The 15557-nt window shown below is 39.1% G+C and overlaps 3 protein-coding genes across 3 annotated transcripts; 2 read left to right on the top strand and 1 right to left on the bottom strand.

Annotated features, from left to right (window-relative positions):
* Positions 1 to 289: 289 nt before the first annotated feature.
* Positions 290 to 1009, top strand: N7508_011238 (uncharacterized protein; the record flags this gene model as incomplete). Its single annotated transcript, XM_058469297.1, has 1 exon — positions 290 to 1009. One exon carries the CDS (start codon positions 290 to 292, stop codon positions 1007 to 1009), a length of 720 nt encoding a protein of 239 aa, XP_058314071.1.
* A 2813-nt stretch (positions 1010 to 3822) lies between these two features.
* Positions 3823 to 4677, bottom strand: N7508_011237 (uncharacterized protein; the record flags this gene model as incomplete). Its single annotated transcript, XM_058469296.1, has 1 exon — positions 3823 to 4677. The coding sequence occupies one exon, from the start codon at positions 4675 to 4677 to the stop codon at positions 3823 to 3825; it is 855 nt and encodes a 284-aa protein (XP_058314070.1).
* Positions 4678 to 10028: 5351 nt separating this feature from the next.
* Positions 10029 to 10817, top strand: N7508_011236 (uncharacterized protein; the record flags this gene model as incomplete). Its single annotated transcript, XM_058469295.1, has 2 exons — positions 10029 to 10250; positions 10791 to 10817. The coding sequence occupies 2 exons, from the start codon at positions 10029 to 10031 to the stop codon at positions 10815 to 10817; spliced, it is 249 nt and encodes an 82-aa protein (XP_058314069.1).
* Positions 10818 to 15557: the final 4740 nt, after the last annotated feature.

Below are 15557 nucleotides of genomic sequence, written 5' to 3'. Positions count from 1 at the left end.
TCTTTCTGCAAGCCTTTATGGTATTGATAGCATCGTCTAAATTGAGTTCGGATGATAACATTGAAAGAGTATCAAAAGTAGTAAAGAACTTCTGTGTACCGTTAGTAACCATGTTGTATGTTGTGTAAGATTATGCGACGTTGTCGCTTGTATTACTATATCATATACTTAAAGTTCATATTGCCAGAAAGGCAACGCTTACGCAGTTGCTTAACATACTGTAATGTCCAAAGTGCCCCTACCAGGCTTAGTATCTGATCAACAGTTAACTGATTATACCTATTCCAAGATGTCTGAGAAGCTCCCTACCGGAAAGAACCCGTTCGCTAACCGCGGTGAATGGACTTCTGATGTACTCAAGCAGATTGATATTGCTGTCACTGACTTCCGCGAGACTACTAGTGATTTCACTCGCAAACGTAACCCTGGCCACCGCTACTGGAGGGGTAATGTTACCTTCAAGTTTGAAGGATTTGAGTCCCGTATTTTGAAGATGGCTATGTGTCCTGTTCCCTTCCACAAGAATACTACGTATGGAAAAGATTTCATCTATGCTAATCTGCAGAAGCCTGTCGCCGATGCTATCATCAAGGCTTGTCTGAAGGAGGGTATTGTAGCCACCCATCTTGACAAGAAGATCTCCGGTACTGATAGGGATTGGTGGGCCACTATCAACAACACTGATGGTTCCATTGGTACAGTCGATGAAAGTGGTGATTTCGATGTTAAGGACTTGCAACATATCTTTGATGCTACATCCAAGGGAGCCAGAATTAACCTTGATCTTGTATTCTCTGTAAGACTTACACTCACTGATGGTAAGGAAAGGAAGGATAACGATACCTTCCGTATTATTGCTGATTGTAGTCGTGGTGCTATCAAGGCTATCAACCAAGATATTGAACCTCCTAATGTTGAAACTCAGATCCCACAGCAACGTGCCTCGAAGCAGGATATAGTTGGTCAGGACCTTCTAGATGCTATTAATAATCTTACTACCAACCACTAGTTTGTTCTTCTGGATAGAAATTTCCTTTGTTATATCTTATGTCAGTAATGTCGGATTAAACTGATTTTAAAATCTGCTTTTCTCCATAGAATATTAGTACATCTATAATGTGTATTCCCTTCTATTCACCTTTGCCTCTCTCTCACTCCCTTCTCCTCTATTTCTTTCTTGAATTTCCTTTAAAACCTATAGGATATGTTTATTTAATGTAACATAGTACAATGTTGATAATATATATCAGTGATAGCAACATAAGTTGCTATACATACTTATACCATGGATCTGTACGTACGGGAGTTCGAGAAGCTGGTATCTGAAAATAATTTTATTCTTCAAGCTAACAGCGAGAAGCCTGATAGTGATACGGGGAATATAATTATCCTCAGGTCAGATTTATATGTATCATGTCCATCTAAACTGGAGTTGTCTAATGCGTTGATGAAACGCCTCCAGAAATCAGGATCATCGTACACAACCGCTCAAATATGTGCTACTGCAATATGCTGCATATGCTCACAATCTTATACTGTCAGTCATACTAAGATGAGGAGTGTGTCTGAGAAAACGATGGAATCTATATGGTCACACCTCGAAACATTGAAAGCCAGTTCTAGTTATAGTCTAAAGATGTGGATACGATCCTGCTTGGGTTCACGATCACAAACAGGATATAAATTACATCATAGAGACATACATTCTAGTGGAAACAATGACATAAATAATATCATTTTAAGAAGACCTACTCGAAAAACACCAAACAAGAAACCAGAATATGTGAATAATGTCTTCATTGAAAGGACGTTCGGTAGTACCAAATCTGTTAGAGATGCGATGATAACTGACATGAAGATATTATCAGCTGTAAGATTTATTGAGAATCTTGATCCACCTACCTTTCATCCATATGATCAACCTGAGGCACAGGATTGAGACGATTAATAAAATTATGCCACGCTTTAGATTCGGAAATATTCATCAATGCAGTTCTAAAACTTTGACACACTCGTTTCATAGCACTAGGATGTCCCTGGTATCTAAACGAACCGTCACCGTAGATACACATACATGAATTCTTATTAGGTTCATTGACGTTACTACCTGGTTCGGGTTCTACGGTTATTTTGAATGCCGTAGTTGAATCTCTTACGCAAGCACTATAATCTGGAAAGTATGATTGTAGCACTTCCATACATGAGTTTGATAATGACATTAGATGAGGACCATCGACGTCTGTAACAATAAAAAGAAAATATGATTTACATATATTAGCAAACCCCCATGTTACACTAAACGGTAGATTATCAACAACATACGGTACCATCCTTCCGGAAAGTTGTGGAAACCTCGATGCGCTAGAAAGATTGCATTTCGCTGCATGCGGTAGAAGCTCACATACACCATCCAATACCTCAGCTGCTACTGCTCTCCTGTTACTAGAGAACGAACATGTAGCTGAAGCTATTTCTGGTTGTATAAAACAGCATCTGTATATAGCATCATAACCTTGCTTCCAAGTAGCAACAGTATATAACATCCGAGTCTCTGCATTCACGGGTTGGTATGTACCGGTAAGTCCATCAAGTAAAGGTTGCAACAAATGAATCGATGTTTCAGGTAGATCTATTCCATAACTTTGATGATATTGCTTTTCGCTTGAAACTTTAGCATAGGTAGATTGCTTGTGTGCAAGTAATGTAGACTTTAATTGCTGTTGAGACCTAGAGTTTCGTGTCTTAGATGATCTGAACAATGAAGTTTGTTGTGACATTTTCGTGTAAATTTAACGCAACGTTGTTGCGCCAAACACATCGTACACCATGGAGCGAAATCCTAATGATTTTACCGTGAAACCAGAACAATACGCTGAAGTTCTAAGTAAATTTGATAGAAAGAAAGAGCAGAACAAATTCACGGAAGCAAATGACACAGGAAGATCGGCAGCAGGAAGCATCGGAGGAGAAACACCGCTACTTGTACTTATGGATATACGCAAGGGGTTAAGTGATCTATCCAACAGACTCGATGAGAGTAATACTATCATGAGAGATCTTCTAGTCAGTTTTAACAGTGCTAGAGATGATGATGCTACAAGAGATGAGAAACGTCATACAGATATGTTAGCTTTTATGCAACAGATATCTAATGCTATCTCTTCATCACGTAATTTAGGTTCTATATCTGTTAGTTCTCCAACTGTGCGTAGCAGACAGGCACCCGGTACTAGTACTGACACAACATATTACTTCTATGATTATCAGATCAAGAATACTGAGGCTGTAGTGGGATGTATTCTTATGCATCTGTGCACACTAGTATCTAATAATCTAGGAAATTTTAATGAAAACAGTACCGTGCTTTTTGGAATGAAGGAATGGACAAATGCTGTGAAGCATGTGAGGCTTACTGATAAGTTTCAGCTGCCCAAATTCCAGTCCTTTGATGTGCAACAATCTCTCGACCTAATTGCATCAGATACTCTAGGAAGAAAAGTAGTTTTAAAGATTGAACACATAACTCAGCTATGCAACACATGTCCTACAATTACATCCCATGCTGAGGAAATGCGTAAGCGTATATTGCGATGTCCTGGAATTGTAACATTATCAAAGTCTAAACAGTTAGCTACCCTTGATTTTCCTTATGTTACTACAGAAAATACGTTGAATATTACCAACACTGATCCCAAGGTGCCTGGAAGTGAAGCTCTCGTAGATATGGTGAAATCACTCAATGATATTCAGAAGAAGGAATACGCAAGAGAAGTTTTAGTTAACGGAACTAAGCCTATGTTAGCTGTAAGGAACGCCAAGAATCTATGAACTTTTCTTCTGATTTAAAATCCATTGTACAACGTCGCTGACTGTATCGACGTTACCATTCTCGTCAAGACCCAGAGCAGTGGGAATACTATCTGGACCGCTAGTCTCTCGCATCTTGCGGATAACTAAGAGGAGCTCAAGAGCAGGACCTGACGCAGCCCTCTTAGACTTTCTGGCACTATCCAAGAACTCCTGTGTGAAAGCATCAACATCGTAGTCATTCTCATGTTCATTAATGAAATCACATACAAACGAAAGATCCATAACCTCATCATCGCTCAGAACACTGTTGCCAGATGGAGGCTCCTCAAAGATGGTAGGCTGCTTAACCTTAGATACCATATCATCATCGGAATCATCAGCAAAACCTACGTGAGATCCAGTAGACCTTTCACTCTTAATGGCGGAACCACGCATCGGAGTAGGTGTGGCCGGTTCCTTTATGGGAGTAGCAGGTTGAGTTGTAGATTTAGATTTGGTCTCTTCATCAGAATCGTCAGCAAAACCGATATTCTTCTTAGCTGAGTTGCCTACAGTGGATGACAACCTAGAAGATGTTCCTCGTTGGAATGATCTGTTGCTGTGCTGCTGCCGAGAGTTGTAGTATGCTTGTTTGGCAGTATTCTTAGGTTCAGTAACGTTGGCAAACATCAGCTGAATCTTAGAACTTTGCAGAGCAAGAGTAAACTCCTTCATTTCCTGTGCGCCTCTAGCAAATAGATCCTCATTTCGCTCGATAGTCTTACCTGTGTTATTCTTAAAATATGATGCGATATCATCAAAAATATCTTTCATATTACTAGATCTGTTGGTAAGATTAGCAAGCTCACTGGACTGTCCAGATGCCATAATGAAATAATCGTGCACCGTAGCGATTCGATTACCTCCGTTAGTATCTGTTACCAAGGCTGAAAGTAGCTTGGTGAGTCTAGGTGTTTTCAATGTAAATGTGTGCGACCGTTGGTCGCTTACCTTGTGCTTAAAGGACGCGGGATTGTGACATTCATGAACTACTACCGTACCGCTGGAATTTGGTATGCTAGAACGTAGTCTTTTTGCACTATGTCTAGCAGGATTACCCATAGCATATACATGAATCTTCTCCTTAGAGAGTTTCTTAGAAATATTTAACATGTCCTTGAGAAACATTTCCATAGCAACTACCTCAGATTCTGAATTGACATCCATAAAAATACGCAATGTACATACGTTTAATGCTACCACTCCATATTTCAAATATTTCCAACTATCTCTAAACCACTCCATAGCAGTATCATAACTAACATCGGTATTGTTGCTAATGTCTAATGCAAGAAAATTAACTGAAGGTGTAGGATCTAATTGAAGCATAGGATCATAGGACATCGCTGACGCAGCATATGGGAAAATATCGGTTCCATATGGTCTTTCACCTAATATCAGATGTTGTATTGGTAATGCATATGGAATTGCAAGAATATAACGTATGAGAGGTAGCACAAAAGGTTTAGATGAGTTAGTTAGATCAAGCTCATTTATGAGATCGATACATCTATTTCTTAAAAGCTTATAAACATCACTAGACATATTTTAAGAGTGCATTGAGCAGCGTTGCTGCTTACTGCTCTGACATCTCCGAGAACTGTCCTAATAGACTAGTTTCAAATTCCATCTTTTTCTCTGTACATAGATGTGAGTGTATGCTATCCAGATACGCACAGTAGTAACATAGACCATCTTTCGATACAGAAGATACAGCTCCAGATACTATCGAGTTATATTGAGGACTAACCTTGTCGATATTAGAGCTAATATCTACTGTAGGTGTTCCAACATTTATGCTTACCATAGTATTCTCGTCGGGAGGTGAGTAAAACATTGGCATAAATCTGCGTCCACCCATACCTGACATGTTCAAAACCTTAGATATCACCGAGACCCACATGCTACTGGGTGATGCAAGCACCGCGTTGGAATATCCTATTGCACCTTCATACATATAGAATATCATAGATTTGTCGCCTGATGCAAGGTCATTAACTATAGACATCATCTGTTCTCCAGGTACTGTATAAGATTTAGAGATTTCATGTACAGTTATCATAAAACATCCTTCTCGCACAGAACTTTGACATACGCTAACGGTCGTACCAGCAGAATACTTGATTCTGAAACTTGAAACTACATCTATAGTTTCCGACATCCGCTTACTGTTCTCAACAAAAAATATAAGATTCCCCGCATTTGAATATGTACCTACTATAGCCAGTATAGTAGCATGCAGAGAAAAACTATCCTTAATGCAAACGCTAACACTTGTACTCTCAGATCCGAAATTGCTTGGGTTGATGATAGGAAGTTCCCTATGTGATGTATGCGAATCTATCGCTGCATACTGTGAACGCTTATGCTCATAACTTTTGTCTACTTTACATTTGCCAACATGCTCCTTTATGTACAGAGATTTAAGTTTGCAACAACCCATATCTATTTGATTGCATGTACTACTATGTCAAGAGACTTCTTGTTATGGTAGCGGGATTTCGGACCTTGTACTGTGCTCAATACGAATGATACGGTAAGTGTAGCAGTTGTAACTGCGGAACATGGTGCGTACTTCGAGAATTCTCTCAGATACCGTGAACTCTTAGACCATATATCATCCTCAATGTTGCATTCGGTACATAGATCAGATAAACGCGTTCTGATGCTATTGTACGGCAATCCGTCATGCATAGACGGTAAGATGATCAAACCTACCTCATTGAGAACACATATGATATCATAGATGATAGACTGCGGTATATATACTATACATCTCTTAGCACCGATATCCTTAACTGTGAAGCAGTCCAAATTTCCTGTGTACTTACCGGGAACTGCAGCTAAGACGCAGTTTGGAATATCAATGCAAGGACTTTTCTTTCTACTAGTACATACGTTCAGCAAGTAGTCTCCTTTACGTGTAGCAACACACCTGCTAAAGTACTCGTAGTACTGTCCTAGAATACTTGGATATATCGGTAGCATTTCGAGTTGACAATCAGTGCTGTGCTTTAGTACTAGCGGTCTGGGTTTAACTGCAGAAATCTCCTTGTCAGTGGTGTTCTCATCTACCTGGTGAAAATTTAAGATGAGGTGCTCAGTGATGCTAGAAACCTTACCATTAGTCAGCGGTGGTGCAGTACCTACCAGAGTCCATTCTCTTCTAAACAGATCACTGTTCAACATATCCTTCACATTGTCGTCGTCGTATGTAGAGACTGAGAATATATCGTCCTCTTGTAGCACCATTCTTCCCCGACACTCGTGAACTACGAGTGAGGCTGTGCGTATAGTATATTTACAATATGATAATCCTAGTGTAATATGCAACGTAGTTGCTTCATAATTACAGAACAAGATGGATTTCGGCAAAGAACTCAAAGATTTTTCTCTTCCTTCTAACTACTCTGCTATAAATGCAGCATCAATCAAAGAACACCTTACGCTTCGTAACGCATGTATCGAGTATAGAGACAACGGTGGTGCTTCATGGGTTTCCAACAGATTACCCGAAGCTAGTGCTGCTCAATCTGCAGATCAGATACCTTGTCTTAATAGGTTTAACAATATAGTCGGTCATATAAATCTCAACGAGATTATTTGTTTTCCTATACAACGATGCAACAGTTTTCATTCGTTATGTGACGTTCTCTCTACGTTGCTTACTGATGCTTTGGAGACAGGTAGACTGTGGGCCGTTCCCAATACTGTCAAGTACCTCTTTACAGGGGAAGATGCTATGCCCTGGAGACAGGGATCCATTCCAGTTACACCAGAAGAGCTAAGCATACTATTGAAGCTATACAACGCAACACCTGCGCCACTATCCGCTAATACTACTCATGCTGCTATGGAAGCTAGTCATTTTACTGATAATGTAGGCTATGAAAGTATATTCCTTTATCCACACAACGCAGCAGTATCCGTAGGACTACTGGGATCATTACATGACAATGAATGCATTGATATGAGTCCTGGTGAAGAACAGAAAGTACCTAACAAAGATATGCGAAGCTACAAACCAGAATTTTTAGGTTTTATATGTGCAGGTCATACATCACATTCTACAGAAGCGGGTAGGGTAAGACGCGTAACATGTAGCACTTCTGTTAGATATCTCAATTATGAAACAACATCCAACTTAGCTGCAGCATATCGATATATTGCAGCCAACAGCACTAGACGTGCAACATTTTCTATGTGGACAGTTTTTTGCATGGGTGTGTATTGTGAATTGAACGATGATGAATTTGGAGCCTTGTGTTCTTTTCATAGGATACAAAGCATTAGGGGACCTACTAAGTTCAGTTTGCATATAAACACAACAGAAAGATTTGTGAATATATCTATCTCTTCCGGTACACTTGTTAAACGTACTAGTTCGGGATATTACGCTGATAATATCGAAACACATATATCTGATAGGTTCAGAACTAGTATAAAGCCTCGAATAAATACTAAGGGCAGAGATCAGCACAGAGCATGCTTCTCTGCTTTCTTTAATCTCGTACCATATATCTCGAGTGATCGTGCACCAAGACCATTGATTTCATCAGTACAGACCCCTCAAGCAGCATGTCTTGTATGGTGTCCTGGAAATGCTGCAGTGCAACCGTGCTATAGTTTTGATCCTATAATTACCACACCTTTGTATAAGAACATTATGCATGATCTGTCTAACGATGATGCAACGATATCATGTCATCTGCCTGGAGAGAATGCTATGTGTATGTTCTTAAATCTTGAGTACAACTATGAGGATGCTATAATCGTATCACAGAGATATCTTGATAATGGTGGTTTTAGTACATATTCTTTATGCTCTTACAATCTACCTCAAAGTGAATATATACCTCCAATAGGATCCACTCTATGTGGTGTATTATCTAAATGGTGGAAATCTCCATGCCAGAAGTGGTGTACTCATGATAAGGATGTGCTAGCTTCTGGTAGTAAGTTTACTGTAGGATATAAGCCTACAGGCACGGTTCACAAGATTACACATCTTAACTCTGGAGACATTAATGTGAGAGTCAAGAGCTATCAACAACTACAACCCGGTGATAAGTTGTCCATGGGGCACGGACAGAAAGGTATTGCTGTACCTACTCCATACGAGAATATGCCACGTGCATATAGCCCCAAACATGGTATTATAGTACCTGATATAGTTATGGCAATGTCATCAGTTGTTACACGTCAAACAAATGGTGTATTGTACGAGGCGGTAAAGTCATTGTCCGTAGTGCATGATAATTTGCAGACATCTGCTGTTATACAACCATGCGAAACTAGTGATGTTAATGATGAATTTACTGCAATTTCTGGGATTACAGGTGAACCATACCGTACTCTAGTATTTGATAAGGATGGTAACGCTAAGTGGGAGAATACCAAAGTTACCGTTGGATTCAACAGGGTTATGAACCAAACTCAAATGTCAAGAGAGCGCCATCAAGTATCGCATGTTAGTACAGGCAAATTCACGCTTCGCACACCAGACGGTAGAGCCCGTGGTGGAGGTGTTGCATGGGGTGAGATGGAAGCGCAATCAACTTCCTCTGCTGGTTTGCAGAGCTGTGATGATGAAATTAGCAATAGAGGTGATAAGGTGGTGATACGGTGCTGTACCAAGTGCCAGCGCCTAGGGCTGCTGTGCACATGTACTACAGAACAGGATTGTGTTTCTATTGTTGTACCTTACGATCTTGTAGTATTCGACTGTGTGTCAGCTATAGTTTACAATGGTTCTCTTCAATATAGGTCATCGCCTCAGCTTCGGTAATAATCATAAGCAACACCACGGAAGAAGGCGTCGCAGATCTCATCATTCGTCTCGACACCACAAAAAAGCAGGTATATACATTGATGTAGGTGAGGAGGAACCTTTACATCTTGAAGTAGATAACGCCGAAGACTATAGCATAATCTACGAATCGTCCAATAGTGTGTGTGTACATATACATTATGGTGGAGTTGATAACGATGAGGTGCTGGTGGTTAAGTGGGGTAAGGTTCTGAGAGATATCAACAGTAGAGACCATATAGCTACGAAAGCTGCTGAAGGGGTTATCGCCGCACCAGTATATAAGAACAAGGAGATAATTACCTATCATAACACACATGTAAGTATTGGTAGGAGAAGCTACATAAAAGGTCAGACTCTGAAGGCAGTGATGTCATCACTAGACAGCGATGATCTGGATGCTATCTTTATGCAGATTCAGGCTATAATATGGCAGCTAGCTGAGAAGACTTCCAACCACTTCGGTCATATTCAAGACGGTAACTTCAAGACAAACTCTCCTATTGGATATTTGCGTACCAGGGCTTTAATGGACAAATTGAAGAACCTTTTAAATGAAGGAGATTGGGAGGAGAAAGGAAATGACAATTACGTATGTAAGGCAGTGATGTGCCATGGAAATTTAGCACCTGAACATATCATACTCAACGGTACTACAGTAGTTGGATTAGTAGGTTGGTCAAAGGGTGATTTTGTACCAGAGGTTTACGATAGACTTCAGTACTACTTCAGATCTGATCCTAGAGATCCACTATGCTGGTTCAGAAAATTGTCTGAAATAGGTTCTGGTATTGATTCTCGAAGACCATCGGTAGAATTTGTAGTGAATACAACATCATATCTTTACAAATCTATGTGGAATGATGCTTCACCTAGTAGAAGACAAGCACTAACCAGATTGTGGAAATCCATAACTACTAACTACACACAGGTACCATGTATATCAACCGCTACAGAAATAGAAAGCGACAACATGTCGCTTAGCACACTAACTAGTTGGTGGAATTCACATGCTGGTACAGTAATTGAGTAAGTACAACAATGTCTTTCTTTAGTAGCAAGCCTAGCCAATATGATGCAGAAGTTACAGTTGGAAATATATGTGCAATGCTTAACGATACTAAATATACAGATGGATTGGATCCTACTACGACAGTAAATATGATTACCGATATATATAACTATTTTATGTGTAGCAAGAATATCAGAATTAGGCTACCAGCTCCAGTTGCTGATCCTGATGACAGCTATTGCTTTATGTGGCCAGAAGGAGCTAAGATCAGTTCTCGCGCACCGTCGAATGCGTCTACTTTCCATAATGGTCGCAAGTTTACTAATTATGCTACCGAGAAAGCTAGGAATAGAGCGTCTTCTGTTGTATCTTCTTCTAAGTTTAGTACTCGACATGTAGGTTTTGCAGAGGATGATGAAGTCAGACCGGTGTCTAAGTCACATAAACATACTTCATTGCAACATAGAACTAACGGTAGTGGCAGACATCGAAGACCAAGTACAGCAGCGTCAGGTTCTAATGAAGCACATATATTACGTGTCAACGGACAAGTTATGAGACCAACGCCCAGTATGGAACAGGTATTTAGTAGTCCTCAATCTCACGCTGATGATTCTGACTGTAAGAGCGAATCAGATAAGGAAGATGTACCCGCACCACCCGCATTACGCAGACAAGCTAAGTTTTCAGGTTTCGCAGAGGATGATTAAGTACAATGATATTTAGCACAAACAGATTTTTTAAAAAACAAACTTATAACCTTCGAGGAAGTGTGTAGAATCGAATCTTTCATAGCGTGTAAATATTATCATAGTATTTACAGATTCAAAATTGAGTGGAGCTGCCATTCTAGGTTCTGTAAGTATCATTGGTTTTTCTGTGCTACTCTCAATGCTCCAGTACTCATCAGAATTAGTAATGTACGAAATGGACCGTAGGTTAGGTAGTAGTGCAACTAATTCTTGTATCCATGTATTTTCTTCCAGATGGGTCACTCTCAATATACTGTTCATTGATATACACAATATACTACCAATAAAGATGATACCACCATCACCAAAATAGAGTCCAGCTAAATTAAACTCAAATATACGAACTAGTATTCTGCTTCTTTGTTGAACTATATTTTCCAAATGGTGATGAGCATGTCTTGTAAAGCATATAACTATGCAATGTACAATATAGTTCCTGTTGTACATATCATCACTCCACTCATTTTTCTTGACTTTTATGTGAGTCTTGATAGAATCTAAGTCCTTACCTAGTATGATAACTCTACATTCTTTATTGTTAATTAGTTTTCGTAGTTCATCAATATGGAATATATAATTGATAACATTCAGATACTTTTCGTATTCTCGGTTTCGTGGTTGCAACTCTAATGCTCTGAATAGGTTTGATAAGTCATGTGGATTTGTTATCTTACATAGTTGTTGTCTAACATCATATGCATTACATGCTTGGTAAGCAAGAGATGAACGTAGTTTTGGCATTTTAGTACACCGTATTTAGTACAACGTAGTTGTATATATTTTAAAATATGCAACGGTATCAAAAATATATTATGGTATGATAAGTGACACGTTTCTACAGATGTTATTTGCATTTGATGAGAATGTTCCGTCAGGTAAATTACAGATATCATATCCAGGTACTATATTGCCCAATCCTGCATAGTCCCTCTTTACAGTGATTGGTTCTATGTACACCTTATCTCCACCCCATTTAACACTGGCTTCGTCGTCATTTACTGTACGCATCTCTACACCACAGGTATTTATGAGAACACCGTTCTGATCTACACTGTCATAAACATACATACACGCATAGATCGGGATATGATATAATGTATATATGTCATGTAGATCACCAACAACAAAATGTGCACTGAAAGCAGCTATTATGCTCTTCGTCTCCGAGAATAATGCGCTACTTACATCTTCAACGTCTAATATATCACCGAGAGTACAATTGATAATTAAACTGGGTAGTGCTCGTGTTTTCAGTCCCCGTATGGCAGGTATCAGTTCGTACGGATCTCTATATATACGCTTAGCACCAATACGCCTCGAGAGTATCCTGCATTTATTTTCATCTGGTTCTATGAAAACATAAGATGTTGTATCTAAACGAGGTATAGTATCGATACCCTGACCTACACCGGTACCGACATCTACTACTATAGACTTATTAGAATGTCTAGATACCGCGAGATCGGTAATTGTACGTCTGATATTGTTACACCACAGTAACGCAGTTCTACGTTCATTGTCATCTGGCGTGGTTAACTTAAGTCCTGAACGTATAATATTAGACACAGCATTATTGTCATTAGCTACAAGTTTATCCGGTCTTTCGAACAGATCGTGCACAGCAATATGTTTACCATCAGGTTTCATAGTAAATCTAACCTCTACTATAGCATTGGTGTCATATTCAATACCATCCGGTAGTTGGATTACATTATCACCGTCTGCTGTCGCTAAGAATCTGTTTGGTACTACTATCAGCTCCATTGATTTGAATGGTTTGATCTTGAGAATTTCAGTACTTCCATTTCGAATAGCAACGACACCATCCGTAGGGTATGGTACTTTAGTGCAATATTCCAGTGCACAGGTATAATCCGGGAAATATTCTCTTATCTGTATTTTCACATCATCACATGCATTCAGGAGATGACCATATTGCAATGTTATCCATTGTATATCGCGGGATATAGGTGCCATAGTACCAGATGCATCCGTTAGGAAATCAATTAATATGAAGCCTCGTGACAACATGTATTCAGTATCGAGAACCACGGGGAGTGTTGTATTCTGATGTCTTGATGTCCATTTCCATTGTAACATACCAGTTCTGCATTTAGGTTCACACGCGTACCATATGTTACCGTACCATATAAGCCACATACGTTGTCCGTCAGGTTTGGATGTAAAAGTATATGATGTTGTAGGTGGCGAACTAGCATCCCATGCACGTGGACTTAGATTAGATAATCTGAGTATATCACTCTTGGATATATATTGATTCACGGACTTAGGTAGAAATCCTAAACTATATACAGAATTTACTATTCTTTCCAGAATAGTGGATGATGGCATTGATGTTCCTATCTGTAAAACTAGCTGCCTAGTTTTACTACCGTAATACGAATATATGTGACATTCAAAATTCTCTATCTTAGCGTAGAACTTAAAGCTCGCCTTTGCTACGGGTCTGTTAGCTGTTGGTGGTTCGATGTTGAAAATCTCATATGTCTCGAGTGATATTCCCATACCGATGTTAATCTTTTCCTTAAGTTTAGATGACTGACCTTCAAGCAATCCGGACATGGAATAGTACACATTCTCTGGTGTATTTCCACTTTGATCAGATGCACTGCGTTTATGTAATGATACCTGTTGCACCAAGTAGTGTAAACTTAGATTGACATCGTACAACTCATGATTATTAGGTACATCTACAGAGATGACGTAACTATTAGACACATGAGATCCAGTTCTTCGTACTATCGGTAATGACCTTCTGACAGGTCTAGTCATGCCACGAAACGAGGATCTTGGCATAGTATCCGTATCTAACTTATTGGGATTGATAGGACAACAAGGACAACTCGTAACAGTGGTATGTGCCTCATCAGCAGCTCTAGATTGATATTCGAAATCCTTCAATAGCGTACCGCATGCCACGCACTGCGACATTATGAACACGTATGATAAGCGACATGAGTCGCCTAACTTACACTATAGGATATTTCTATTGTTACGATATATATCACTTATACAATCATGTCTCGCAGATACTGTTTGAGAGATTTCATGATTGATCTGTACAATTTGACACGATACACACCAAAGCTAACCACAGCTGATTACGATTATCTTAGTATAATATCAGGAAGTAAGCTGAAGGTAGTTATAAACATATTTATAATCATGAGCAATGCTAGCAGTGGATTACTCCAAACACAGGAGAATATTAGTGACGTTCTTTACTTGAGTAGCAGTATAGGTGGTAAACCTATGTATCATCTGATGTCTGATCTAGATACATGTGGTATGTTAACAGTACCTACTTTTGATCATATTATAAGAAGATTGCTTACATATACAGCTACACAGAGACTATATGTAATTGCAATGGTACATTCACTTACAGCCCTCAACAGAAAGGTAACCGCAGAATATATACTCGATATCTTCAGTGAAGGTTGTGATGAAGAAAATACCAGATTGATAATGGATACAGCTGATATTTTAGTTAGGGACACCAAGGGACCTCGCTTTATTTACAAGTATCTTCCATCTATACTCTGTATGAGTAATGATGGTATAATGTGTCTTAATACTATTATTGAAATATGTATCAATTACAGGATACCATATGAAACTGTTGCATGTGATGGAAATGTACACTACCATGTATATGATACCGATAGTATTAAAGGAAGACTAGAAATTCTCATAGCATTACGAAATTCGTATCTTTTAGATCCAACGAACATCAGATCACTGTTTGTTGAGATGCCTAACATAACTACAGTGTCTAAAGATAAACATTTGGTGCAATATTATATTAAACTAGGTCACGCTGTTATTAACATGAGCAAACGAAGTACATTAACACAACTACGCTTAAATATGATGATATCTGAATTCTATGATTTAATACATTAACCCTTTCTTATGCTGTTAGCTATTTTAAAAATTGGGCACGGTTCATTTTTCCTTAGTAGCAATCTCGTTTATCTCCTTTATGGGTTGTTCTGATGTATTATATTACCCCTGAATAACATGCTACGATCTAAACAGTTAGTATGCTTCTCATGTCAAGTAATATACTCAGACGAGTTTGGTTCCTTAGCAGCCTCCTTGCATGTAGTAC

The sequence above is a fragment of the Penicillium antarcticum genome (assembly GCF_028974205.1).
Source record: "Penicillium antarcticum strain IBT 31339 chromosome Unknown utg000014c_segment0_segment0, whole genome shotgun sequence".
Classification (NCBI taxonomy): Eukaryota; Fungi; Ascomycota; class Eurotiomycetes; order Eurotiales; family Aspergillaceae; genus Penicillium; species Penicillium antarcticum.
Note: the sequence above shows the minus strand (reverse complement) of the source record. Positions and strands in the feature narration are given on the sequence as shown.